The sequence below is a fragment of the Zingiber officinale genome, chromosome 8B (assembly GCF_018446385.1).
Source record: "Zingiber officinale cultivar Zhangliang chromosome 8B, Zo_v1.1, whole genome shotgun sequence".
Classification (NCBI taxonomy): domain Eukaryota; kingdom Viridiplantae; phylum Streptophyta; class Magnoliopsida; order Zingiberales; family Zingiberaceae; genus Zingiber; species Zingiber officinale.
Window position 1 is genome coordinate 41,552,652 of NC_056001.1, and position 26,886 is coordinate 41,579,537.

Sequence of the window (26,886 nt, forward strand, 5' to 3'; positions counted from 1 at the left end):
TTAGTACTCTTTAACTGCTAAAGCTATAGCTGCTAAAATGTGTTTAAGATTTAGAGTTTACAATTTAATCAATGAATTATTCACCTTGTAACAGTTATAGAATAATTTCAACATGTTAACCGTTGATCTACAATAGTGTTTATTGCAATAGTATGGAAAATAAAAAACAAACGTTCTAACTTTTACCTATTGTAACTATTTGATAACTTCTATTTATAATAGCTATCCTATACCTACAACAATACTAATGGAATGGATTTTTTTTATTTTTTATTTTTTTATTAAGCCTCTAATTTGAGGTGCCTTTTTTTTTATTTTTTTAAAAGTTTTTTTTTCATGAGAATTACATTTTAGATAATCACAGGAGGTCCAACACAAAAAGTAGCAAGGTGAGAAAGTTAAACAAAGAATATATCAGAATATGAACAAAAACGTGTAGTTTATTCCTTGATTTTATTATATTTTAAAATTCTTTTAATAATTTTATTATAATTATTTAAAAGCTCGTCATAACAAAAGGGATTTTTTTTTCGTTTTTAGACATGCAATTACAGTCGCATTAAACCTGACTGCCAGAATAATAAGGTTTATGCTGTTCATAGTCCACGCTTGATAATCGACAATGATAGTCATATAAGGAAGACCCTACTAATTAATCTCTGATATATCTAGAGGATCCGAAACCAAGTTCATCTAATTAGCCCTGTTGGCATAGTCATTACGCTGCTCATCATCGGAGGCACCACCAAATCCTCCGCCATTGTCGCTACCATATCTGTTTTCACCTCCGGTAACATCAAAATTGCCACCTCCGTAAGGATTTGCACCGCCACCATTGTAGCTGCCTCCACCAGCATAGCCACCTCCAGCAGCACCGCCACCATAACTGCCACCTCCAGCAGCACCGCCACCATAGCCGCCACCATTGTAGCTGTCTCCACCAGCATAACCACCTCCAGCAGCACCACCACCATAGCCGCCTCCAAAACCACCACCACCACCATAGCCGCCTCCATAACCACCACCATTATCACGAAATCCACCCGTTCGATCAGTAGCATAGTTAACTCTAACCATCCGGCCATGAACATCCTGATGAAAAAGTAAATTCATAAATGACAACAGAATACAAACAGAAAAAGTAGACAAGTGCCCAAGAAAAAAAATATCGGACTCAGTTTTCCTCTTCCCTATAGAAATTTTCTATTATTTCCTTCTGAGTAAACAGGAAGAACCTCCTTGGAATTTATTTTCAAGTAAGAAAAGAATAAAAATAAAACAAAAAATGTTGTGAGAAACAAGAATTCTACCAGTTAAGAGAGGAGTAATATTGGAGTAGCAAAGGGAAGATACAGTGATAGAAACAATTGAGAAGAATAAAGAAATTCCTAGATTTGTTTTGAAGGGGAGCATGAATGGACACAGTGCAGCAAGTTGGAGTCTAATTTAGGGGCATTTTCAGGGTCGATGACAATATTATTGGCCATTGCTGAGAACAAAATGGCATTCCCTGGATATGTGTATAATATTGCTCTTAGACATAGTTTGACAGGGGTAGGCATCGGAGATGCTAACTCAGATGAAATAAGGGCAGGCAAAAGTCCAGATGTATTGATGTATCAGAAGCCGATGAAACACCACATGTTTGAGAGGCAGTGGGAGACCATCAGTAACGAGGTTTAACCACCGCTAATTAATAGGAACTTTACTAGGCAAAGGCACAAAGGCTGTGCTTATAAGATATTAGCATGACGGTTCAACATGGTTGACACATGTTTCCTATAGACTTCACCAATCAAATCCTTTTTCAGTTCTGGTCTTGTCCCTTTGAAACAGTCAACTCAGCATGTTTCACAATCACCTCTAGTATCTCTAGAAATTCAAAAGTTGAGACGTGGTGTTCATTGCACAAGAGTAAACTTCGGTGAATTGAAAATGCAGATACAGTAGTAGGGAGGCAATAATTCCAATGGTACAAAAGAACATTTCTCTAATTTTTCAGTTTGATAGGAAGTTTATTAAAGAATCCAACATTTAGATCTTATTTTCTGATAAACAAAGAATCACATAAGTTACAGGCTGAAGCCAAGAAACAATTTTAATAAGTAAAAAACTACTTGGTACATAGAAAGCTAAAACACATGATATTCAAATAGACTAGGGTATTTTGGAATACCAGAGCAATAGCTAATAGATTCCAGTGCAAGTTCGTCATCAGTGACCATAAAAGAATAGAAATCCAACTGATGCTCATAGATGATGACTAGTAGGAAGTGAAAATGAAAATATCGAGTTATTTTATAATTAAATCAAAGTGGAAAGATAATAACTGATAAGATTATAAGCAAAGGAATAATGCAAAGAAATGCTTTCTCAATAAAGAAGCCAAGTCACAAGATTCTCATGTTACATATGGTAAACAACTAGAAAATAACTGAGACAAACTATTACACATATGTACCTTTCCATCCATGCCACTAATGGCAGCAGAGGCTTCTTCGCTAGAAGTAAATGTCACAAATCCAAACCCCCTGGACCGTCCAGTTTCCCTGTCCATGATAACTCGAGCTGCAAATAAAAATCTCTATGAGTTATATCATAAGCATGTAAAATTGAATTATTAATATTGTGATAAAATAACCACTTGCCTTCAACCACTTCACCAAAACTAGTAAATGCTTCTCTCAGACTTTGATCATCCGTGCCATATGAAAGTCCTATAAGCAAGTAGGAGAATGGGTTAGACGCTAAACAATGGTTATTCACAGTTCACAAACTTTGAAGAATTCAGAGATATTGAGTCAAACCTCCAATGAAAACTTTTGAGGATGACATCCACCTTGCTGCTTGAAATAATGAACTGGAAGTTACAGATTTCTTCAAGAGATTACCAATTCTATTTGCAAAAGCCATCCTTGACACCAAATACTGACATGAAGTTAAAAGTTCATTATGAGTTAATCATTTAAACACAAATATCCATGCATAAGTTTATTTTAAAAAGCACTGAAAAATAAGATCCTGATTATAAACAAGAATGATGGCTGGAACATATCTAGGGACAGCAGGGGAAAGACATGACATAATCCAACTTGCAAACAAGAAGGTTCAAGTCAAGAATAACCATGCTAGGGTTAGAAATGGACCAATCAATTTATGACTGACCAACTTGTATGCCAAGTTTTGCACCTTGCTCTTGATTAACCAAAGAAAAATACTATCATACACTGAGGGTCAGTTTCATCATAAGATATAATACTCATCCGGATTAGTCCTCCCCCCAACCTAATCTGATTTGATTCAGTCACTTCAACAATGAGATGAGCTAGGTTCCTAGACAAACAGAAGGTGGCAACCCATCAAACAATTGATTGTTCGAAAGGAAATACCTTGGCAAACCATCTCATAGTGAAAACTTCCCATCTAGACTGCATTTTTCATAAGAGATTAGGCAATTCTGTCATAATAATGAGCAAACACTGATTGTTTGTTAGAGACACTTGGATAGGTAGTGGAAGACACTAATGAAGAACCAGGCGTCATCAATGTCCTTTGGCATTTTGAACTGTGGATCTCACATTCAATAAACTAAATGTGGAACTTACACTGATCAACCCTCATATTGAGCTCCCATTGTTAGTAAAAAACAAATATCTAATTAAAGAAAATGCATTTTTTTTAGGTGAGTATGCTATTCCTCTAGCACCACATGACAAGCTCGCCCCTTATCTATATGGTAACTATATATGGTGTTAATATGCTCCTAGACGAGGTAACAACCTCAAGCTTTAGCATTCTGGTTTCCCTTGTACATTCATCACTTGCCCTTGACATCAGGCCTATGACTAGTGCCTCTTGCCCTTGTCTTGCAGGTGCCTAAGCACCAGATCGCTGCATACATACTGTTGTATTTATCAAAATCCCAAAACTCTAAGGACATGTATTCTCTTCTATTCCTTCTTGTATGCAAAATCCAAACTGCCCAACTTAGTCACTCTACTATCATTTCTTGATTTATTTTAGATGAATCTTTAGTAATATATGGCAATTCTACATCATCAGATCAGATAGTAGCACAGGATTAATCACACATCATATAATAGAGGAATTATACAGACAGGCGGATTGAATGCCACTCCCAGAATGAAATGCTACAACGAAGTATATGCAGGTAATATGTTTTGCCGGGAGAGCACAAAGTCCTCAGCCTACTTGTACTTTACATTCCCCAACCGAATGGTACATCTATCATCCAAACCAGACTAACCGTGACAACCAACAGACTCAAAAATCTACCTTTACATCTCGACAAAGTAACAACCCGAGGATCCAAATCACAATAACCAAATTACACTAATAAAACGAAAGACAAATTAAAAAAAGATTCGAACAGGGAAAACAGTTCATCGATTGATTGCATGCATCAGTTCCCGAAAACTAAAAGAATCGGAAGATAACCTTGCGTCGAGGATTGACAGCTACGCGCAGCCAAAACCCTACTGGTTTCGAAGGGGGCAGGGTTTAACGAGTAAACAGACGGGGACTTATTTATAGCTGTCGTCTCAAATCCTGTCCATTAATCTGCGAAAGATGACGGATAGCCGTTGAATCGATCATGACTTGCGCTAGCGCGACGGAAGTCAATAGGTCCATATATAATTCCAACCGTTTGATTATGATTTAACGACAGAGATTAATTTACTTTTGATCGTGCGGCTTCAGACAATTTCTCGTTTGATTACTTGCAGCAGCAGCGCCACCGGCGACCTCCGCATCTGGCGTTCACTCCCGGTGAACGTTACTAAAATTGGAAACGTTTCGCTCGGAATCACTCAGGCGAACATCCATATCCGAGATGGCATGGGGCGGAGGTTGCTGCAATGAGGCCGCCGGGTCAAAACTCAGTGGCAACGGGGGGAATAAATCCCCTATCCCTATATCCCACCCGGTCTATCCCATGTTAGCTTGGGTGCTGCGATTTACCTCCCTCACACTGACCGTGGATCCGATCGGTGGGGGGCCCTGGGGGCGAGGATTTCATCTTTTGCTGCAATGCAATGAGGCAAACCCCAATGGAGCTTCTTCTATTTTGGAGTCTCTCAGAAATGTTGTTGAGCAGTCGAAGCCGGTGGTGGAGGGAGAAAAGACCAAGCCATCACTCCCACCCCAACGTAACGATCCCTTGGGCACAACTGACTCAGGGGAGAATAAGGTGGGACTCTCAAAGTTAGGTTCGATGTCAAAAAGGTCGACTGATATGATGATCAAAGTCAAGAAGGGATGAATTTTCAGGGGCTATCAACAATTTGTTCGCACGAGCGAATATCGAATCCCCAACATTAACCCAGTCGGACCTATAGGGGTCAGCTCCTCACTTCTCATGACCATGACTCCTAGTCTACAGTTGGTCGGTTCGAAAGTCGATCGGACTTACAAAGTCCAGCACCCTACTTCTCCAATAAGATTCTCAAAACACCCGATCAGACCTAGAGTCGGCTGGACTTACGGGGTTCAGCTCCCCACTTCTCATGAGCGTGACTCTCAGTCTACAACCGGTCGAGCTACTTACAGGGCCTACCTCCCCATTTCTCAAGAGTGCACCTCTCAGTATGTTCCCAGTCGGCCCAAGTGTCGGCCTGATTCCTTATAGAAAATAATATTATCATAGAATCATAACAACCTGTCAAAGAGTAACAGTTACTCATCGGGAAATATTCCGCTGCTCTGACATATACGTGTTAGAGTGTATACTAAAAGCCTAGCTTTTGGTATAAACATTTATCTAGAAATAAGAATCACATTGGTCAAATATCTACATTTATGATAAATGTAGTTGTTCAATTAATTTATATTGTAGATAACATGGTGTGTGGTGTCACACACAGAGGATCATGTTATCAGTACCTTATAAATTATAAACAGTAGCTCACGACCATAATGGAAAGGAACAAACCATTGGAAGGTCGTAGTGTAATTAGGTATTAGTTTATCTTAACTATATAATTACACTAGTACACTTAGAGTGTATTGAGTAGGACCATTAGAGGTCGTTTCTTTTATACTGACTTTATAAAGGGACAAAGACCTCAGTTATTATGGAAGTGTGTGCTCTTAATCCTAATATAATAACAAGCACATATATTTGATATTTATTTCTTTAATTTATCAATGGGTGAGATTTAGTTCGATGAATCAATAAACCCGATAAGTTGGGAAATGATATCACTTATAGTGTGTGTTGTTGACTATAGAAGGAAACTGTGTCCTAGTGATCTAGGTTGAGAATGTCCCCAAGAGGAGCTCATAAGGATTGTCATGTTAAACACTGCAGGTGGACTTAGTCCGACATGACGATGAAGTTGAGTGGTACTACTCTTGGAGCTAGATATTAATTAAGTGAGTTGTCAGTAACTTACTTAATTAGTGGACATTTGTTATCTTAAACACAGGGAGACTAACACACTCATAATAAGAAGGAGCCCAAAATGTAATTTGGGATTTGTGCGGTAGTTCAATAATAGTTCTTTAGTGAAATGAATTATTATTGATGAAATTTAGTTGTGTGTTCGGGGCGAACACGGGATGCTTAATTTCATCGGGAGACCAAAACCAATTCCTTCTCTCGGTCCCTATCATAGCCTCTAGTATATAGAGATTTATACCCACCGCATACCCACTTTCTTACCCATCCAATGGGGCCGGCCAAGCTAGCTTGGAACCCAAGCTAGGGCCGGCCAAGACCAAGTGGATGAGCCATGTAGGTGGCCGGCCAAAGCTTGGGTCCCAAGCTTAGGTGGCCGACCGCTAGAATATTTAAAAGGATTTTTATTAAAATTATTTCTTATGTGGATATCATGATTTTAAAAGAGAGTTTAAAAATTAAAAATTTCCTTTTATAGCTTTCTACAAAAGATTAAGAGAATAAATTAATCTCTTTCCTTATTTGTAGTTTAAAAGGATAGTTTTAATTTTTGATAAAAACTTTCCTTATTTGTAAATCATCTACATGTTTAAAAGAGAGTTTAAAATTTGAAATCTTTCCTTATTTGTTGATTAAAGGAGGATTTTAAATTTTAAGAAAACTTTCCTTTTTAACCATGTTCATGATTTAAAAGAAAGTTTAAAAATTAATAATTCTCTTTTATTAGTTTCTACAAAAGATTGAGAAAAGATTTGATATCTTTCCTTATTTGTAGATTAAAAGAGATTTTAATTTTTAGAGATAACTTTCTTTTTATCCACATGTTTAAAAGAAAGATTTTAATTTATTAAATTTCTTTTTTATAAACCAATCATGAAGGGATTAAATTATTGGAGAAATTTTATAAATTTATGGAGACAAATTAGGAAGTTTTAATTAATTAAAACTCTCCTTGTTTGTAGCTTTGGTGTGGCCGGCCAAATAGAATTGAGAAAGAAAATTGTTTTTAATTAAATAATTTTTCCTTTTCAATGGAAAAAGAATTAAGAAAATTTTTATTAAATTTTCCTTATTCGCCAGGATCAAGGATTATAAAAGAGGGGTAGAGGAGGCTTCAAAGCTAACGACTCTATTCTATTTTTCTTTCTCTTTTCCTTGGTGTTGTGGCTGGCCAACCTCTCTTCCTCTCTTCCTCTTGGTGGTGGCCGAACCTTCTCTATTGGCTTGGAGCTTTTGTGGTGGCCGGATACTACTTGGAGAAGAAGAAGAAGAAGGAGAGAAAGCTTGTATCCCTTGGAGCTTAGTTGGTGTTTTGTTCTTCGTCCTTGGTGAAGCTTCTTTGTGTTGGCCGAACCTAGCTAGGAGGAGAAGAAGGTGCTTGGTGGTTTCTCATCTCGGAAGATCGTTGCTCACACAACGTCCGAGGTTAGAAGAGGAATACGGTAGAAGATCAAGAAGTCTTTCTAGAAGGTATAACTAGTAATTTTTCTTTCCGCATCATGCTAGTTATTTATGGAAATAATACCAAATACAAGAGGCTTACGATTCTAGTATTTCGAATATGTTTTTCGAAGTTGTGTTCTTTTGTTTTATTTTTCCTTGTGATTTGATTGTTCTTTTCGGTTAACCTAAAGTTATTTTAGGAAATTAAATATTAGATTTCTATAAAAGGTTTTGTCTAGTCGGTGGTGGTTGCTCCCATATCCAAGAAGGACATGTGCCTCGCCACGTCAGTACTGGGAACAAATTATGGAAATTAATATTTAATGGAATTAATAACTTAAGGTGATTTGGGTCGAACGTGTTAAGTTCCGCAGGAGATCCAAGTCAAAACCTAAAAGAACAAATAGATTAAGTTTTGGATCAAACGTGTTAAGTTCCGCAGGCGATCCAAAATTTAATTTAAAAGAACACATGGTAACTAGGAAAAGGTTCAGACCTTTGTACAAAATTTTTGTACAGTGGAACCTCTAGGCTTTCCGAATAGCAACCAACAATACGGTCTTCACTACCTAACATATTCTTACATCAAATATTTTTTGCCGCCTCATTATTATGAAGGTTACGAGAGACGGTATAAAAAGAGAATCCTTATGCAAAATGGCTAATGCTCACGTGTAAGCGGGCATACATCCATACTACTATTCTACTCTTCTCCATTTTTCGCTTGGTTATTGTTTTGACTTGAGGGTCCGAGTACTTACGTTAGAGCCCTTCCTTGCCATGATGACTACCGCTTTCTTCTCTCAAATTCTATTTTTATTGTGGATTCCAGCTCCAGGTTAGCTCGGCCATGTTCTACCTCTAGCTCACGGTCTCCACACCGTCAACACTAGAGCCACCTCGACGTCCCTATGGACTAATAGGTAATCTCTCCTACATTTAGACCGGCCTTTTCATCAAGTAATGTAGTGATTCAAAAAGTTGTCACACAATCACTTACCATTCATTTTTTAAACTAATAAAAACTTTTCCCTTTTTTAGAAAAACTACCCAGAATTAGATAGAATAGCTTCTCTTTTTGCTCCTCAGCCAGTAAGCAACCAAATCTTTACAAGAGAATGTTCAAAGGATAAAATCTACCTATCTTATACTTGACTCGACTACTGAATGTTATCACATACCCTATCTCCATTCATGTGGGGGATTGTTGAATATGTGTGAATGGAGAAGAGGTGGAAAAGGATAGAAGCTCTATTGTGAATGAAACTTTAGTCTCACTTTGGGAGTTTCATGGCATGTTAGTTGGTTTATATTGATTCACATGCATTGAGGATGTGAACAAATGTATGGGAAGAGACTCTCTCTCACACGTGAGTGCGCAGAGGGAGGTGTAAATTCAAGGTTCGGATTGCACTGAACCATGTTGACTCGTGTGCGGGCATGACCTGCGCGCGCCGAATGTCGGACCGGTCGGTGCAAAATTTGCCCAAGTGGAACAGTCAACATTTTGCTGCTGTGAAATAGATGCATTAAAGTTGAGATTAATGCAGAATCAAAATGATCGAGTGATAATGAGTGAAACTTACTGTTGAGAGGCACCCGATTGCTCAGTAGAGTGCCCGTGATAGCAATCAGGTGCCTCTCAGTTCGCCGTGACCACCAATGCTTGGTGGGATTCACGGTCAGCTATGGTATCCTGGGAAACAGACGACCCTAGTAAGCCTCGAAGCACAGTCGGAGGTGGGGCGAATCTGTTTCAAGGAAACTGCGACTCTCGCAGGCCTCGGTTAACTCGCTCGCTTGGAATCTTCGCTCGACCAGTCTCTCTGACAGCTCGATCTGTCTGCTTCACTCGCCTTGCCTGTCTGTTTGCCCGATCGACACCAGCTCATCCGACCAGTCTCTTTGCTCCTTGGTCTATCTGTTTGCCCGATCGGCACTAGTTCGCACTACCAGTCTCTTTGCTCCTTGGTCTATCTGTTTGCCCGATTGGCACTAGTTCGCACGACCAGTCTCTTTGCTCCTTGGGCGTCCGGTCGGTCATTGTCCGCCCGACCGACCTCTCTGACAGCCCGACCTGTCTGCTTCACTTAGCCTGCCTCTCGACCCGATCGACCATTCTGCTCGATCACTCGGCTCTTTTTTTCCTCCTCCAACATCAACTCTATTTTCCTTTTTCTCTGTCAAGGCACCGACTCTCCTTCTTCTATTGTTTCCAACCTACCAACAACAATCCTTTTTCTTGAAGATTGCTTAAAACGATATTTAATTAACAATATAGAATAGATTCCATTATAGATAATTTAATATTTCAAAATCCCATAACACCAACTTTATTAAACATATATATAGTTAAGAATTTGTCCCTTTACTAACTAATTTTAGTAAACCCTAAAATAAAATTACATTAATATCTATTTTTTCTTTTTACACTTAAAATAATTTTAAAATTTATTAGTAATTTTCATAAACGTATGGATCTAGAGTTCAAGACTCAGCTGCAGTATATTATTGAAAATTTTTCTCATTAATCAATCAGTGATCTAGAGATCGAAACTCAGTTACGGTGTATTATTAGAATTTTTTCTCATTAATCAATTAGAGATCTAAAGTTTGAAATTCAGCTGTGGTATATTATTGAGAATTTTTCCATTAATCAATTAGAAATCTAGAGTTCTCTTTAGTCTCATATCTTAGAATGGGTAACACCACGAGCATAAAAGATTTTATAAATACCTTGGATCGTGATGTTAAAAAATATATTTTTCTCAGCTTTTTATCTAAGATCAAGTATGATATTAAATTAATTTTATATAAGAGGGAGTCCGTTGGAATTCTCGAGCATTGCACTATTGCATGGGTTTGATGCACCCTTATCTAATTTATGGGCATGAAAGAGAGTCCGTTATCCGCACGCATTCATGTATTATATTACACAAGCAACCAGGGACAGTATAGCATTGGTGGGGCAGTTATCCCACTTCAATTTTTTGTAAGTACCCCTAGAGTTCTTACCTTATATCTCTCCCTCATCTGGTATAAGAGGCTTAGCTCATGCGATCCTAGTATTTTGTTAAGAATTTAGATTCTTTACTAACTTTTAATTAATTTGGTGAATTCTAAAATTAAATTAGGTTAATATCTTTTTTTTCACAACTAAAATAATTTAAAGGTTTATTAGTAATTTCCACATATATATCAATAGGGATCTAGACTTCAATACTTATATATTATTGGAAATTTTTTCTCATTAATTAATTAGGGATCTAAAGTTCGAGACTCAACTGCAGCGTGTGATATGGTGCATAAAGGAAGGGCCCGATAAGGCCAGGAAGTCAAAAGTCAAGAGGATGTGACAGTCAATAGTCAAGAGGGCGTAGCAATCAATAGTCAAGAGTACGTGACAGTCAATATTCAAGAGGAGTGGCAGTTAACAGTCAAGGGAAGACAGGAACCAGGGCCGCTTCATATCACCACCTACATAATTCCTAATCGGTCACAGGCAGGGCAGGTCCCCGGGTCTAAGCTTTAGAGTGAGATAATCCCCAGTCGGCTCTGCAGTAGCCAGATCATGAAGGTTGGATCTTGGGTCATCGTCTCCGATAATCCCCGGCCGGGTCGACACGGCTCATCCTCTTCAACATTTCTTTTTTCCTTTCTTCGTTCGTACACTACTTTTCCGAAAAAAGGACCTGACTTAAGCATTGGAGGGCTTGTCTAGGGGATTTTTTCCCTGATTTTTTTATCTCTAATGCTTCGTGTACTTATCTGAGTGTACGCGGGACCTAAGTACCATCGGCTTCGTTACTATAAACCCTTAGTACCATGTGTAAGTTCGTTTTTCCAACACACATACACAGGGTACGTCAAAGTCACCTCTCCGTCAACCTCGACGCTACCTTCACCGACCTTCGTTTGACTCAGATTCCTGACAGGTTCAGCATTATTGAGAATTTTTCTCATTAATTAATCAGGGATCTAGAGTTTAAAACTCAGCTTTGACATTTTCTCTTGGATTGATGACATTAGAAAATATACTTGACTTTTTAGTTAAAATCAAATATAATATTAAATTATTTTTTTTTATAAAGAGGAGTCCAAGCTACTGTTAGAGCGTCATCTTTATATTACATTATAACACGAATCTGACGCATCTTTACCCTACTCAAAAAATAAATTATATTATCATATAATAATCTTGTTTAATTAGTTGATAGAAAGTATTAATTTTATAAAATTAATCAGGAAGGATGGCAGAACGCTGAAAGATCACGTTGAAGAAGCCTGAACCACAAATCCGAAACACATAATTAATGAATGCAGTTTGCAAACAGCTCACCAAGAACTGATCAAGAGCAATCATTCAGTTCATTAGACCACCACCATTATCAGTTTGGAGAGACAGACACTGCTCTGCTTTTGGAGACATTCAACAGCATTGGAGAAGACAATTTGCAAAGTGATCACAAAGAGTGTTTTTGTGTTATACCAAATATGAGAAAAAAATTTATCTGAAGCATAACCAACGAAAAATAAAAATTATTATTATTTTTTTAATTTCACTCATCCGTGAGTAGGGATTACAATTTGCCTGATCGAGGTCAACTTCCTGCTTCGTAAAATCAATGGACCAGAAATTGACATGATTAAGGTCCCCTTCAGTTATTTTTGAGAATGACATCTGCGTTTCTTCCACCTTCTCTTTTTTCTGTAACATCAACATTCATTTCATCAGTTTCCGCCTTTAATTGTTTCTTCTTCATTTGTTTTTTAATTTGTCAAAGTAGTATTTCTTTTGTTCCACACAGGAGGAGAACAGAAGAGTCATACCGCCATAGGATACAGCTAGAGAGTCGTTCGCATTCCACATGAAGAATCATTTTTTTTTTCTCAAAAGTCTTCTCTTCTAGAAGACGAGCTCTTCCATTTCTTCCTCTCCGCTCCTCTTTCCATCTGCATCTCTCTCTGAAGTTTCAACAAGGTGCGCGTCTTTTCCTCTGCTTTCTTTCTTCCTCTTTTCGACAGTTTTCGTGTTGTTCTGAAAGCAGTATTTTGCTTGATTCATGTAGTACCGTGTTTATGGATTTGGATAAACGCATCTCGATCTAAATATATTTATGATTCGAGCACAATTTATGTTTTAGACTAAGTTTTTTTGGATCATGTTCATATTTTCTTTCTTTCTAATGAGATAATGTTCTTGAGAATAGTTCTTGAGAATCATGTTCCGGAGGAAGCATAATTCTCATGGTAAACAGGACCATGACGCCGAGAACCAAGAGGAAAAAGTAAGCTACTCGAAATCTTTAGCCTTGTGATGCTGCAAATAATTGTTTGAGATCAGATTTTTTTTTTCCCCCTGGACAGATTGAAGAGCTGAGAGCTGAAATAGGCCCCCTGGAAGGCCGCAGTTTGAAATACTGCACCGATGAATGCCTGAGAAGATACCTGGTGGCTCGGAAATGGGACGTCGGTAAATCCAAGAAGATGTTGGAAGAAACTGTCGAGTGGAGATCCAGCTACAAGCCGGAGGAAATCCGATGGGTGAGATTGCTGACTCTCATCGCGCGCTATCCCTGCTAGCTAGCCGCAATTACTGACTAACTAGCTAGTTCATCGGAATTCAGCGTGAAGTCGCAGAGGAAGGCGAAACGGGCAAAGTCTACCGCGCCGACTTCCGCGATCGCGAGGGGAGGACCGTCATCGTCATGCGACCAGCCAAGCAGGTCAACGGCTAGCTAGTTAGCTTCTCTGATGGTTTTTTTTTTTTTTTAAATTTTTCTGAACATGTTTCTCGATCGGTTTGTTTGTTTGCAGAACACGAACTCGCAGGAGAATCAACTGAGGCACCTGGTGTACCTCCTGGAGAACGCCATCATCAACTTGCCGGAGAAGCAGGAGCAGATGATATGGCTGATCGACTTCACGGGGTGGTCGCTGAGCAACGCGGTGCCGATCAAGCAGGCGAGGGAGACCGCAAACATTCTCCAGAACCATTACCCTGAGCGCCTCGGCTTTGCCTTCTTGTACAATCCCCCGAGAATCTTTGAAGCCTTTTGGAAGGTTCGAACTCGATCGATCGCCGATCCATCTAAATGGATGAACGAATGATCGCATGCTCCGTTTCGTTGGCTGCAGGTGGTGAAGTACTTCCTGGATCCGAAGACCTTCCAGAAGGTGAAGTTCGTGTACCCCAAGAGCCAGGAGAGCATGGAAGTGATGAGCGAGTTCTTCGATCTAGACGCCCTGACGGTGGAGTTCGGGGGGAGGAACAAAGCGGAGTACGAGCACGAGGCGTTCTCCAAGATGATGGAAGAAGACGACGTGAAGACGGCCAGGTTTTGGGATTTGCAGCAGCAGGCTTCGACTGCAGTTTGACTTCTTAATTAATTTAATGGTAAAGGAGGCTCAATGAACACTGCTCGTTAATTCATGTGGTTTCTCTTGTTTTGTTTGTTTTTCATCGAATGAGCTGTTGCGTTAGAGTAAGAACTAAATTCTAATTGAAAAATCTCAAATAATTTTAATAGATTACAATAGCACAAAGATGATTACATTCATAGTCCGTCCCAGCAATGGCATAGCCAGGATCTATCTTCGATTATCCAAAGAGATATCTAAATACCTTTCTCGGGTTCTCCTCTCCTTTTTACTGGCAGACTGAGGTGGATAAGCGTCCCATGATGCGCTCATTGCTTGTGTCATGCGAATCCAAATGCATCCGTCCGGGAACACGCATTCCCTCTGAAGGTCAAATCAGCGACAACATACTGTTTGGGAAGAGATAAGGGAAGGAGAGCGATAATTTATCAAAAGTGCATGTAAGGATTTAAATTTATCAAAAAGTCTATACTATTTTTATATTTATTAAATAACGTATTTTTTTAAATACATTTATCATTTTATTTTTTGATAATTTAATTTTTTCTATCGTTTTTCTTTTCTCCATTGTATTTCTCTCTCCTCTCTTTCTTTTATTGATATGCAGAACACGTGAATAACATTAGTTAATTTTTTAATAATATTTTAATACATTTGGAGAAGTAAAAATAAACAATGAATAGCATATTTGAACTCCTTGTAATTTCAGAAATCACTGGAACTAAAATGAATATAATCGGAGTTCTCTAGGTCGATCAGTGGGTTTCGGTCAAAATTCACTGATGAACCTAGAGAGTTCCGATTGCACCCATTTCAGTTTCTATGGATTTCTAAAATTGTAAGGAGTTCAAATATGGTGTTCATTATTTATTTTGGCTTTTCATATATGTTAACATGTAAAATGAAAGATTCGTCAAAAACGCCCACGTTGGGCATGATATGGAATATATCAGGCCCACGTTGGGCCTGATATTAGTCCATATCAGGTCTAACATGGACTTTTTTGTCAATTATTTGATTTTATATATTAACATCTATGAAAAGCCGAAATAAATAATGGACATCATATTTGAACTCCTTGCAACATCAGAAATGTATAGAAACTGAAATGGGTGTGAGCTCAAAACCCACTGATAGACCTAGATTGCTCTGATTACACCCATTTCAGTTTCTATGGATTTTTGATGTTGTAAGGAGTTCAAATATGATGCCCATTATTTATTTCGGCGTTTTATAAATGTTAATATATAAAATCAAAGAATCGGCAAAAAAAGCTCAACATGGGCCTGATATAGAATCATATCAGGCCCAACATGGGCCTGATATGAAATCATGTCAGACCCAACTGACATATAAACAAAAATTTAGGTTCTCTATCAATGAGGATTAATAGCACCTTTAACGATACATAGTTGAGATAAACACTAGCAGTTGTTTTAATACACAAGAAAGGTAAAAGACTGCTGAATGATTTTATCATAAAAATATAACAGACTAATGTATAGTTTGTAAGTACTCATTTTTATATTATTTATACTTTTCAAATTTTCCTATATTTCTTGGAAGAAAAGTAAAAAAGTTTGATCACTATTCCCTTATTTTTAAAACTAAATTCACAATCATAGTTTTGTTATCTCAATACAATACATAAGATTCTGCCATTATTTTATCATAAAGTAAAAATGTCCTAAAAATATAGCACTGAGGATGGTAATCCACAACAAATGTTCTTGTATCATAACATTACAGATTTCCAGAAGCAATTAATGTATGAGGAGATCATTATGTGACATTGTACTGCACCAAAGAATATAATAATAGCTAAGAATGTAACATTTTGCTTATCTTGAATCATGGCTGCATTGACTCTTCATAACCAGAAATTTAGTTAGTATAGTATTGAAATTCAAACTGACGAATAGTAATCCACTCATACCCGACTATTCATCCCAAGATTGTGTGTCCCAATATCTATACTCTTAGAGGTACTACCAGGAACGACTTGGATACATACATTTGAAACATTTCATATCAGACCCACGTTGAGCCTGATATGAAATCATATCAGGCCCAACGTGGGTTTTTTTGTTGATTTTTTGATTTTATATATTAACATTTATGAAAAGTCGAAATAAATAACGGACACCATATTTGAACTCCTTGCAATATCAGAAATCCATAGGAACTGAAATGAGTGCAATCGGAGTTCTCTAGGTCCATTAGTGGGTTTTGACCAAAATCCACTGATGGACCTAGAGAACTCGATTGCACCATTTCAGTTCCTATGAATTTTTGATGTTACAAGGAGTTCAAATATGATGCCCATTATTTATTTTAATTTTTCATAGATATTAATATATAAAATCAAAGAATCGACAAAAAAACTCATGTTGGAATATATCAGGTCCACGTTGGGCCTGATATGGAATGATATCAGATCCACGTTGGGGCTGATATGATTCCATATCAGGCCCAACGTGGGCATTTTTGACAAATCATCATTTTGCATGTTAACATTTATGAAAAGCCAAAATAAATAATGAACACTATATTTGAACTTCTTGTAATTTCAAAAATCCATAGAAACTGAAATGGGTGCAATCGAAGCTCTCTAGGTCCATCAGTGAGTTTTGACCGAAATCCACTAATGGACCTAGAGAACTCCGATTGCACTCATTTCAGTTCCTATGGATTTCTGATGTTGTAAGGAGTTCAAATATGTTATTCATTGTTTATTTTTGCTTCTTCAAATGTATTAAAATGTTATTAAAAATTGACTAATGTTATTCATAAGTTCTGCATGTCGATACAAAAAAGAGAAGAGACAGAAGAGAGAGAAATACAATGGAGAAAAGAAAAACGGTAGAAAAAGTCAAATTGTCAGGAGGATAAAATAGGAAATGCACTTTAAAAAAGTACGTTCTTTGATAAATATCAAAATAGCATACGCCTTTTGGTAAATTTAGATCTCTATATGCACCCTTTGGTAAATTGCCGGAAGGAGAGGGAAGGATAAAAAATAAAGAGGAGAAATTTAAAATTTTTATTGGGAAGGAAGTGAGTTACAGAAAGAAAAAGTAAGTTTTAATCTTTCTTATTAATACGGTGTATGATAATGGGGTCCGATAAAGATGTGGCAGTCAGAAGTCAAGGGGACATGGCAGTCAGAAGTCAAGGGGACGTGCCAATCAACAGGTCGGGAATGATGTTAGCAACCTGATTCCCGATCGGGTTCCAACAGACCAGGATTCTAGATCTAAACCATCTGGGTAGACAGTTGGATGACACCTAACCAGGTTTTAACGGGTTGGGCCCTCACGGCCTGGCGGTACGTAAACATGATGCTCCCAGTAACAACTTTGTTCAAGAGCATAATTAAAAATTTATTAAACATCCAATTTATTAAACATATATATATATATATATATATATATATATATATATATATAATTAAAAATTTATCCCCTTTACTAACTAATTTTGATGAACCCTAAATAAAATTATGTTAATATCTTTTATTTACACTTAAAATAATTTTAAGATTTATTAGTAATTTTCATAAATGTATAAATCTAGAGTTCAAGACTTAGCTGCAGTATATTATTAGGAATTTTTCTCATTAATCAATCATTTAGAGTTCGAAACTTAGCTACGACCTATTATTAGGAATTTTTCTCATTAATCAATCAGGATCTAAAGTTTGAAATTCAGTTGTAGTGTATTATTGAGATTTTTTTTCATTAATCAATTAGAAATCTAGAGTTTTCTTTAGTCTCATATCTTAGAATGGGTAACACCGCGAGCAGAAAAGATTCTATAAATACCTTGGAACGTGATGTTAAAAAATATATTTTTTTCAACTCTTTAGCTAAATCAAGTATGATATTAAATTAATTTTATATAAGGGGGAGTCCGTTGGAATTCTCGAGCATTGCACTATTACATGAGTTTGGTGTGTGCTTATCTAATTTATGGGCATGAAAGAGAGTTTGTTATCTGCACGCATTCATGTATTATATTACACAAACAACCAGGAGCGGTATAACATTGGTGGGGCAGTTATCCCACTTCAATTTTTTGTAAGTACCCCTAGAGTTCTTACCTCATATCTCTCCCCGTCTGGTATAAGGGGCTTAGCTCATGCGATCCTAGTATTTTATTAAGAATTTAGACCCTTTACTAACTAATTTTTAATTAATTTGGTGAATTCTAAAATTAAATTATGTTAATATCTTTTTTTTACAATTAAAAAAATTTAAAGGGTTATTAGTAATTATAGATATATTAATATAGATCTAGACTTCAAGACTTAGTTGCGTATATTATTGGAAATTTTTTCTCATTAATTAATCAAGGATCTAAAGTTCGAAACTCAGCTGTAGCGTGTGATACGATGCGTAAAGAAAGGGCCTGATAAGGCCAGGAAATCAAAAGTCAAGAGGATGTGACAGTCAATAGTCAAGAGAATATGACAGTCAATTTGTCAAGAGGATATACGTGATAGTCAATAATTAAGAGGACGTGACAGTCAACAGTCAAGGGAAGATAGGAACCAGGGCCGCTTCGTATCACTAGTTATATAATTCCTAGTCGGTCACAGGCAGGACAGGTCCCTGGGTCTAAGCTCTGGAGTGAGACAATCCCTAACCGGCTCTGCAATAGCCAGATCATGAAGGTTGGATCCTGGGCCATCGTCTCCGATAATCCCCGGCCGGGTAGACACGGCTCATCCTTTTCATCAAGGTTCAATCCTTTTAGCACATATGAGCAGTCACCCCGAGTTATCTGGGGCTGAACCCATGCAGGACGGATAATGCTAAGTGATAACAGTGTCAGAGAATCATAATCTTCTGTCAGAAAATAACTGTTATCAGTTAGGGAATATTTCAATGGTCTACAACACACTGAAGGTGAAACCTTCCTCCGACCAATGGAAGGTCTCTAAATGTCCTTCCTCCCTTGATATATTTTGACATCCGATATTCTCTAGTAGCGATCATGCTCAAGGCAGGTAGCTAGAGTCTTTAACTATTTCTTCTTCATTTTTTTTAATTTGTCAAAATAGTATTTCTTTTGTTCCACAGGAGGAGAACAGAAGAGTCACACCGCCGCATGATACAGCTAGAGAGTCGTTCGCATTACACATGAAGAATCATTTTTTTCTTCTCAAAAGTCTTCTCTTCTAGAAGACTCTTCCATTTCTTCCTCTCCGCTCCTCTTTCCATCTGCATCTCTCTCTGAAGTTTCAACAAGCCAACAAGGTTCGCGTCTTTTCCTCTGCTTCCTTTCTTCCTCTTTTCGACAGTTTTCGTGTTGTTCTGAAAGCAGTATTTTGCTTGATTCATGTAGTACCGTGTTTATGGATTGGATAAACACATCTCGATCTAAATATATTTATGATTCGAGCACAATTTATGTTTTAGACTGAATTTTTTTGGATTATGTTCATATTTTCTTTCTTTCTTTCTTTCTTTCTAATGAGATAATGTTCTTGAGAATAGTTCTTGAGAATCATGTTCCGGAGGAAGCATAATTCTCATGGTAAACAGGACCATGACGCCGAGAACCCAGAGGAAAAAGTAAGCTACTCGAAATCTTTAGCCTTGTGATGCTGCGAATAATTGTTTGAGATCAGAATTTTTTTCCCTGGGCAGATTGAAGAGCTGAGAGCTGAAATAGGCCCCCTGGAAGGCCGCAGTTTGAAATACTGCACCGATGAATGCCTGAGAAGATACCTGGTGGCTCGTAAATGGGACGTCGGCAAATCCAAGAAGATGTTGGAAGAAACTGTCGAGTGGAGATCCAACTACAAGCCGGAGGAAATCCGATGGGTGAGATTGCTGACTCTCATCGCGCGCTATCCCTGCTAGCTAGCCGCAATTACTGACTAACTAGCTAGTTCATCGGAATTCAGCGTGAAGTCGCAGAGGAAGGCGAAACGGGCAAAGTCTACCGCGCCGACTTCCGCGATCGCGAGGGGAGGACCGTCATCGTCATGCGACCAGCCAAGCAGGTCAACGGCTAGCTAGTTAGCTTCTCTGATGTTTTTTTTTTTTTTAAAATTTTTTTCTTAACATGTTTCTCGATCGGTTTGTTTGTTTGCAGAACACGAGCTCGCAGGAGAATCAACAGAGGCACCTGGTGTACCTCCTGGAGAACGCCATCATCAACTTGCCGGAGAAGCAGGAGCAGATGATGTGGCTGATCGACTTCACGGGGTGGTCGCTGAGCAACGCGGTGCCGATCAAGCAGGCGAGGGAGATCGCAAACATTCTCCAGAGCCATTACCCTGAGCGCCTCGGCTTTGCCTTCTTGTACAATCCCCCGAGAATCTTTGAAGCCTTTTGGAAGGTTCGAACTCGATCGATCGCCGATCCATCTAAATGGATGAACGAATGAACGAATGATCGCATGCTCCGTTTCGTTGGCTGCAGGTGGTGAAGTACTTCCTGGATCCGAAGACCTTCCAAAAGGTGAAGTTCGTGTACCCCAAGAACCGGGAGAGCATGGAAGTGATGAGCGAGTTCTTCGATCTAGACGTCCTGACGGTGGAGTTCGGGGGGAGGAACAAAGCGGAGTACGAGCACGAGGCGTTCTCCAAGATGATGGAAGAAGACGACGTGAAGACGGCCAGATTTTGGGATTTGCAGCAGCAGGCTTCGACTGCAGTTTGACTTGTTAGTTTAATGGTAAAGGAGGCTCAATGAACACTGCTTGTTCATGTCGTTCTCTTGTTTTGTTTCTTTTCCATCGAATGAGCTGTCGCGTTAGAGTAAGAACTAAATTCTAATTGAAAAATCTCAAATACATCCATATCCAGAGTCCGTCCCAGCAATGGCATAGCCAGGATCTGTCTTCAATTATCCAAAGAGATATCTAAATACCTTAGCTTTCTCGGGTCCTCCTCTCCTTTTTACTGGCAGACTGAGGTGGAGATATGTCCTCTGATGCGCTCATTGCATGTGTCATGCGAATCCAAATGCATCCGTCGGGACCACGCAACAAAACATTGTTTGGGAATTGATGAGGGAAGGTAAAGAGGAGAAATTTAAAATTTTATTGGGAAGGAAATGAGTTAAAAGTTAGTTTTAACCTTTTACTGAAATAAAAAATCTCTTACATCCTGATTTGAAGTGCAAGAATAGGTAAGGTGAATTAAAAATATTTGTGTTTTAATTTTATCTTTATTTTATTATATTAATTCTAAAAATTATTATTTTAGATATTCTTTGCGTCATGATAAAAATACTCGCACTACTTGGCTCGTACTATTCGATTCGCACTGCCCGACTCACACCACCCAATGCTTGCACTCTGTCAATGCTGACGTTGACGTCGACTTCAATGCCGACGTCAACTTTGATATCGATGCCGACTTCAATGCCGACCCTAACATTCACAAATGAGCTGCAAATGTTTGAACGCATACGTCTTAATCAATAAATATACGTAAGATGCATTAGTTTCTTGAATGCGTAAGTTTTTAATAAAAAAGTGAGGATAATTTTAGAACTTTATATATTTAACTTTTATTACCTTTACTTATAATTTTAATACGATAACCCATGTTACATTAATGAACCTTCTCTCCCTCCCAAATAAGGAGAATATAAATACTTTACTTTCTCTCCCTTTTTCTCCCTCTCCCTCCCTTCTTCTTCCGTTAATAAATCTTCGCTTACCCCATAGAGTGTGTGTGAGAAAACATAAGAGTTGTCCTCTTGAAACGATCTAGTGACTAGTACATGAGGTGTTGTCATCACGAAAAAACATAAGAGCTCAAGGAAGAAGAGAGAAAAGTTTGACCATTATATTACGAGAGAAGAGAAGAAAATTATATCTTTACCTACCTTCGTAGACTCTTATATAACCTCAGAGTAGGAGCTAAATTAAGTAAGCCGCAGGATGACCACACTAGCTAGCAAGCCCCACCTCTTGTCTAACCACACAAGCAGGACAATGACTGTTGGATTATACTCCTGATATTATCTAGTAATTAGCCCAACTACGCTTTTCAAGTAGCCATCCTCAGTAAGGTCAATTTCACATCAAAGATAGTAAACCACTGTGGCCGTATAGATAGGAGAGGTCAGTGCCTAATGGGGCAATGAAAGTCGATTGACAAACATAACCTAGATAGAGCGATGCCCCGACTGGATTTACTTGGCTGCATGATAATTCATTGGTTATATAGTTTCTTCAGTATTATACCTACTGTATTTAGTATTTAATTTTCCAAATCAATTAATTTTAGAGATGATCTATTTGATTTTACAAAAATTTTCTAATGATCATCAGAAATAAATCTGAAAAATACTTGTGAAGATCTATCTAAGCGATTCACATTCTTAGATTTATCATTCTACGGAAAAAAAATCCCTATAAGAATTTAAATTTTAGATGTCTAATTAATCTATTAAAAAGTCTAACCGCTGTTCGCAATCCGGAGGCTTTCTTTGAGGATCATTGTTACGTATATTTGGTGGTATCAGATATTTGATATAAACATGTTTGGTATAAAAAAGTTTTAGCTCAATTAGTAAAAATAATTAAGTTCAAATTTTGCTTGGCTAATTTTTTAAAGGTAAATAATTAATGTTCTCTTTTTAATTTTTATTGGTTCTCTTTTAGAAATCGAAATGAGAATGAGTATTATAGTATTATGGAATATGAATGAACATGAGCTTGAGTATCATTCTTAAAAATAATGTTTGGTTAGTTGAATCTTTTCAATTGGAATGAACCAAAATTTCCTTTTTTACCCTTAGAGGAAAATAAGATAAAAAAATTAGATGGAAGAGAAAGTTGAATGTGAGAGAAACATATGATGAGAGAGAAAGTGTGATGAGAGAAAATGAGGAGAGAGAGCGTGATAGGAGAGATTGAGAAGAGAAAAAATATGATGAGAGAGAAAGAATAATGAGAAAAAATGAAGAGCGAGAAAGTCTGATGAGAGAAAAATGAGAGATTGAGAAGAGAAAGTATGATGAGAAAATGTGATGAGAGAGAAAGTATGATGGGAAAAAATGAAGAGAGGGAAAGTGTGATGAGAGAAAATGAGGAGAGAGAGTGTGATTGAAGGGAATGAAGAGAGAGAAAGTATGATGAGAGAAAATACGAAGAAAGAGTATGGTAAGAGAGATTGAGGAGAGAGAAAGTATGATGAGAGAGGAAGTATGATTAAAAAATGAGGAGAGAGAAAATAATGAGAGAGAGTGTGTGATGAGAGATAATACAGAGAGAAAATGGTAGTAAATGTGTGATGAGAGAGAATGAGGAGAGAGAGTGTATTGAAAGAGAATGAAGAGAGAAAATTATGATTAGATAAAATATGGAGAGGGAGTATGATAAGAGAGATTGAGGAGAGAGAAGTATGATAGAAAAATGAGGAGAGAATGAAGAGAGAGAATAATGAGAGAGTGTGTGATGAGAGAGAACACACAAAGAAAATGGTAGAGAATGTTAGACCTGACCACGGTTCAGAACCGACGGTTCGACGGTTCGGAACCGCCGGTTCGACGGTTCCAGGCAGGTCGACCCTTAACCTTAACCGCCCAAGACGGTTACGGTTCACGGTTCAGAACCGCCGGTTCACGGTTCGTCACGGTTCAAGATTAATATGTTAAAAAAAATTAAAAATTAAAAATTAAACATTAAACATTAAAAATTAGAAATTAAAATTTATTAAAAAAAGGGCTTGCACTTATTTAAGTTGCCTACGTATCCCTTTAGGGGAATCAAAGCCCACGTAGTTCTTTTACATTTTTATCCTTTTACATTTTCATTCACTTCCATTTCCTGTTCCTGTCGTATTTGTTCCTTCAGTATCAAAATCTTCAACTTCGTCATCTGAAAGTTGCATTCCTTGGATTCTTTTCTCCGCTCTGGTCCAATCGTCCAGTAATGCTTGGGCTTCCAATGAGTCGAGAGATAAAGTTGATCATCGTTCATATAATATGTTATCGTCGGCACTGAACGTCTGCTACACAGCAACAGTTGACACTAGACAAGTTAAAATTTCTTTGGTGATCACGGAGAGGACAGGAAAATTTTGAGCATTTTGTGACAACTAATTTAAGATATCAAAATTTTCGCTATCTGCATTAGTAAAATCAAAAGAATTCGTAAAATAATTCTCAAATTCCTGTATGGAACTTAAGGATCCTCGTGGATGTTTTATTCATTCTTTTAATAAAAGTTGTACTTTGGTAAGTGTTAAATTGCTACTAGTAGGTTGGTGGATTTCAGAAATATTAATTTGTGTTCCATATTTTGCATAATATTGATTATAAATATCATATAAATAAATTCTAACATTATATATAATATTAGCTGGATCAGGGGAAGAAGAATCTTTAATTGGAATTAAAGCATCATAATATAAAGTTAACATTTCTTGTAAAACTTCTAATTTAAATCTAGGATCTAAAGCAAATGCAATTAAATAAATTTTAGGAATTAAATAAAAATATTTTTCCCATTTAGTTTTCATAGCTAAGATGCAAGGAGATAAAGATTCATTATTAATATGTTCATTTAAAGCTAATACTATATTAGAAAATTTTTCTAAAACTAATTGAGCAGTGGGATAATAAACACCGGAAAGTTGTTCGGTTGCATCATTAAATACTTTTAAAATTTCACAAATACTACTACAAATATTCCATTGTTGTGAAAATAAATATATATTAGTATTAGTGTTTTGTGCAAAAAATGAACATAATAATTCTTTATATTGAAATGAATCTTGTAATAATTGGTATGTTGAATTCCAACGTGTTGGTACATCACGTGGAAATTTTTTAGGTTTCATTCCATTAATTTTACAAAACCTACCCCATTGTTTCATTATAGATGGATGAGACCATAAATAAGAAATTGCAATTCTAATTGGTTTAATATAACTTTCTAAAATTTTTAAACCATCTTGAACACATAAATTTAAAACATGACATACACAACGAATATGAAAAAATAAACCTCCAATAATAAGTTGACAAACAAATTTTAGATCATCTATACAAGCGGTATTAGAACTAGCATTATCTAATGATATTGAAAATATTTTATGAGTTAAACCATATTCTTCTAAAATTAAACATAATAATTGTGCGATATTATGAGCATTATGTGATTAATCAAAAACTCTATAAGCTAATAATCTTTTTTGGAGGTTCCAAGAGTTATCGATCCAATGTCAAGCCACACCCATATACGAATGTGTTTGCCAATGATCACTCCAAATATCGGAACATAAAGAAATTTTATTATCTAATTTACTAAATTCATCAATTAAATTCTTTTTTCCTTGTTTTACTAATTTTTTAATTGTACGAGTAAGTGTAGTCCTAGGAACACGTTTAGCACATTGATTAAGAGATTCTTTACAAAAATCTTCAAATGTGCATTTAGATCCAAAACTAAAAGAAAGATGTTCTACGGAAACAAATTTAGCTAATGATTCTCTTAATTTATTATCCGAATATAAAAATAAACCGGAATCGGTACTACCGCTAGTTGAAGAAAATCTTGATAATTGTGTTTGAGAACGATCGAGTCCATATTCCGTCGGGTGCTTCGTTTCTACATGTCGTTTCAACGACCCATAGCCGCCGCCGGCTTGGAATTTGTAGGAAGCATTGCAGTGCTTACATTTTGCATGCATTTCTCCCGACGGAAGAGTGACCTTCTCAAAATGTTTAGTAAAAATAGAAGACTTTAGAGGAGGAAGTTCCCGAACCTTAGAAGTAATTGCATCAGTACTTTCTTGCGTGTCGGATTCGGAAGATGCTCGATCTCATCATCGGTAGATTGAATGTTGGGGTCCTCCTCCCGCGGATTCATTATTTGCTTTCCCTTCTGAGCTCGAGATGATGCACCTCCGCGGCCTCCTTCCATTGTAATTGAAAATTAAAAACGAAAGCGTGTAGAGATTAGAGAATACGAAAATGAGATTAAGAGTAGAGAAGATGTGTGTGAAAAATGATGAAATAAGCTCTCTATTTATAGAGTTTTGATAGTAATGGACACTAAATCATAGCCATTGATCAAAAAACGGTCAAATGATCCTAACCGTTGAAAAAAATACCTAAAAAACCCTCCCAACGGCTACGAACCGCCGGCTATGAACCGCCAGTTAACCGGCGGTTCAAGCCGTTTAAAAAAAAAAAATAAAAATTTGCGGCTGAACCGCCGGTTCAACCCGCCGGTTTTTACACCCAATGAACCGGAACCGGCCCGGCAACTTGCCGGGCCGGTTCCGGTTCGACCGACGAACCGGGTCAACGGGCAACCGACCCATTGACCTGGTTACGGGCCCGGGCCGGGTCCGGGCCAGACCCGGCCCGGGGTCGGGTCTAGAGAATGTGTGATGGGAGAGAATGAGGAGAGAGAGTGTGTTAAAAAAGAATGAAGAGAGAGAAATTAAGATTAGATAAAATATGGAGAGAGAGTATGGTAAGAGAGAATGAAGAGAGAGAAAGTAGGATGAAAAATGAGGAGAGAATGAAGAGAGAGAATAATGAGAGATAGTGTGTGATGAGAGAGAACACAGAGAGAAAATGGTAGAGAGAAAGTATATTGAGAGAGAAAATGTGATGATAGAATGAGGAGAGAGAAAGTATGATGATAGATAACAAGGA

The 26,886-nt window shown here is 37.4% G+C and overlaps 3 protein-coding genes across 4 annotated transcripts; 2 read left to right on the plus strand and 1 right to left on the minus strand.

Annotated features, from left to right (window-relative positions):
* Window positions 1-510: 510 nt before the first annotated feature.
* Window positions 511-4,530, minus strand: LOC122017920 (glycine-rich RNA-binding protein 4, mitochondrial-like). The gene is made up of 5 exons (XM_042575641.1): window positions 4,459-4,530; window positions 2,808-2,928; window positions 2,649-2,717; window positions 2,462-2,568; window positions 511-1,092 (listed from the first exon to the last, which is right to left on the minus strand). Exons 2-5 carry the CDS (start codon window positions 2,911-2,913, stop codon window positions 694-696), a joined length of 681 nt encoding a protein of 226 aa, XP_042431575.1. The 5' UTR covers window positions 2,914-2,928; window positions 4,459-4,530; the 3' UTR covers window positions 511-693.
* Window positions 4,531-12,640: 8,110 nt separating this feature from the next.
* LOC122017980 (phosphatidylinositol transfer protein 3-like) lies at window positions 12,641-14,320 on the plus strand. Of its 2 annotated transcripts, XM_042575711.1 has the most exons (6): window positions 12,641-12,845; window positions 13,075-13,152; window positions 13,232-13,408; window positions 13,492-13,590; window positions 13,682-13,927; window positions 14,003-14,320. In XM_042575711.1, exons 2-6 carry the CDS (start codon window positions 13,087-13,089, stop codon window positions 14,240-14,242), a joined length of 828 nt encoding a protein of 275 aa, XP_042431645.1. In that variant the 5' UTR covers window positions 12,641-12,845; window positions 13,075-13,086; the 3' UTR covers window positions 14,243-14,320. The 2 variants fall into 2 exon arrangements, with proteins under 2 accessions (XP_042431645.1, XP_042431647.1); XM_042575713.1 differs by lacking the exon at window positions 12,641-12,845 and having other exon boundaries at window positions 12,852-13,152.
* Window positions 14,321-19,354: 5,034 nt separating this feature from the next.
* Window positions 19,355-21,147, plus strand: LOC122015587 (CRAL-TRIO domain-containing protein C23B6.04c-like). The gene is made up of 6 exons (XM_042572561.1): window positions 19,355-19,506; window positions 19,747-19,824; window positions 19,900-20,076; window positions 20,160-20,258; window positions 20,351-20,596; window positions 20,680-21,147. Exons 2-6 carry the CDS (start codon window positions 19,759-19,761, stop codon window positions 20,917-20,919), a joined length of 828 nt encoding a protein of 275 aa, XP_042428495.1. The 5' UTR covers window positions 19,355-19,506; window positions 19,747-19,758; the 3' UTR covers window positions 20,920-21,147.
* The last annotated feature ends 5,739 nt before the right edge of the window (window positions 21,148-26,886 follow it).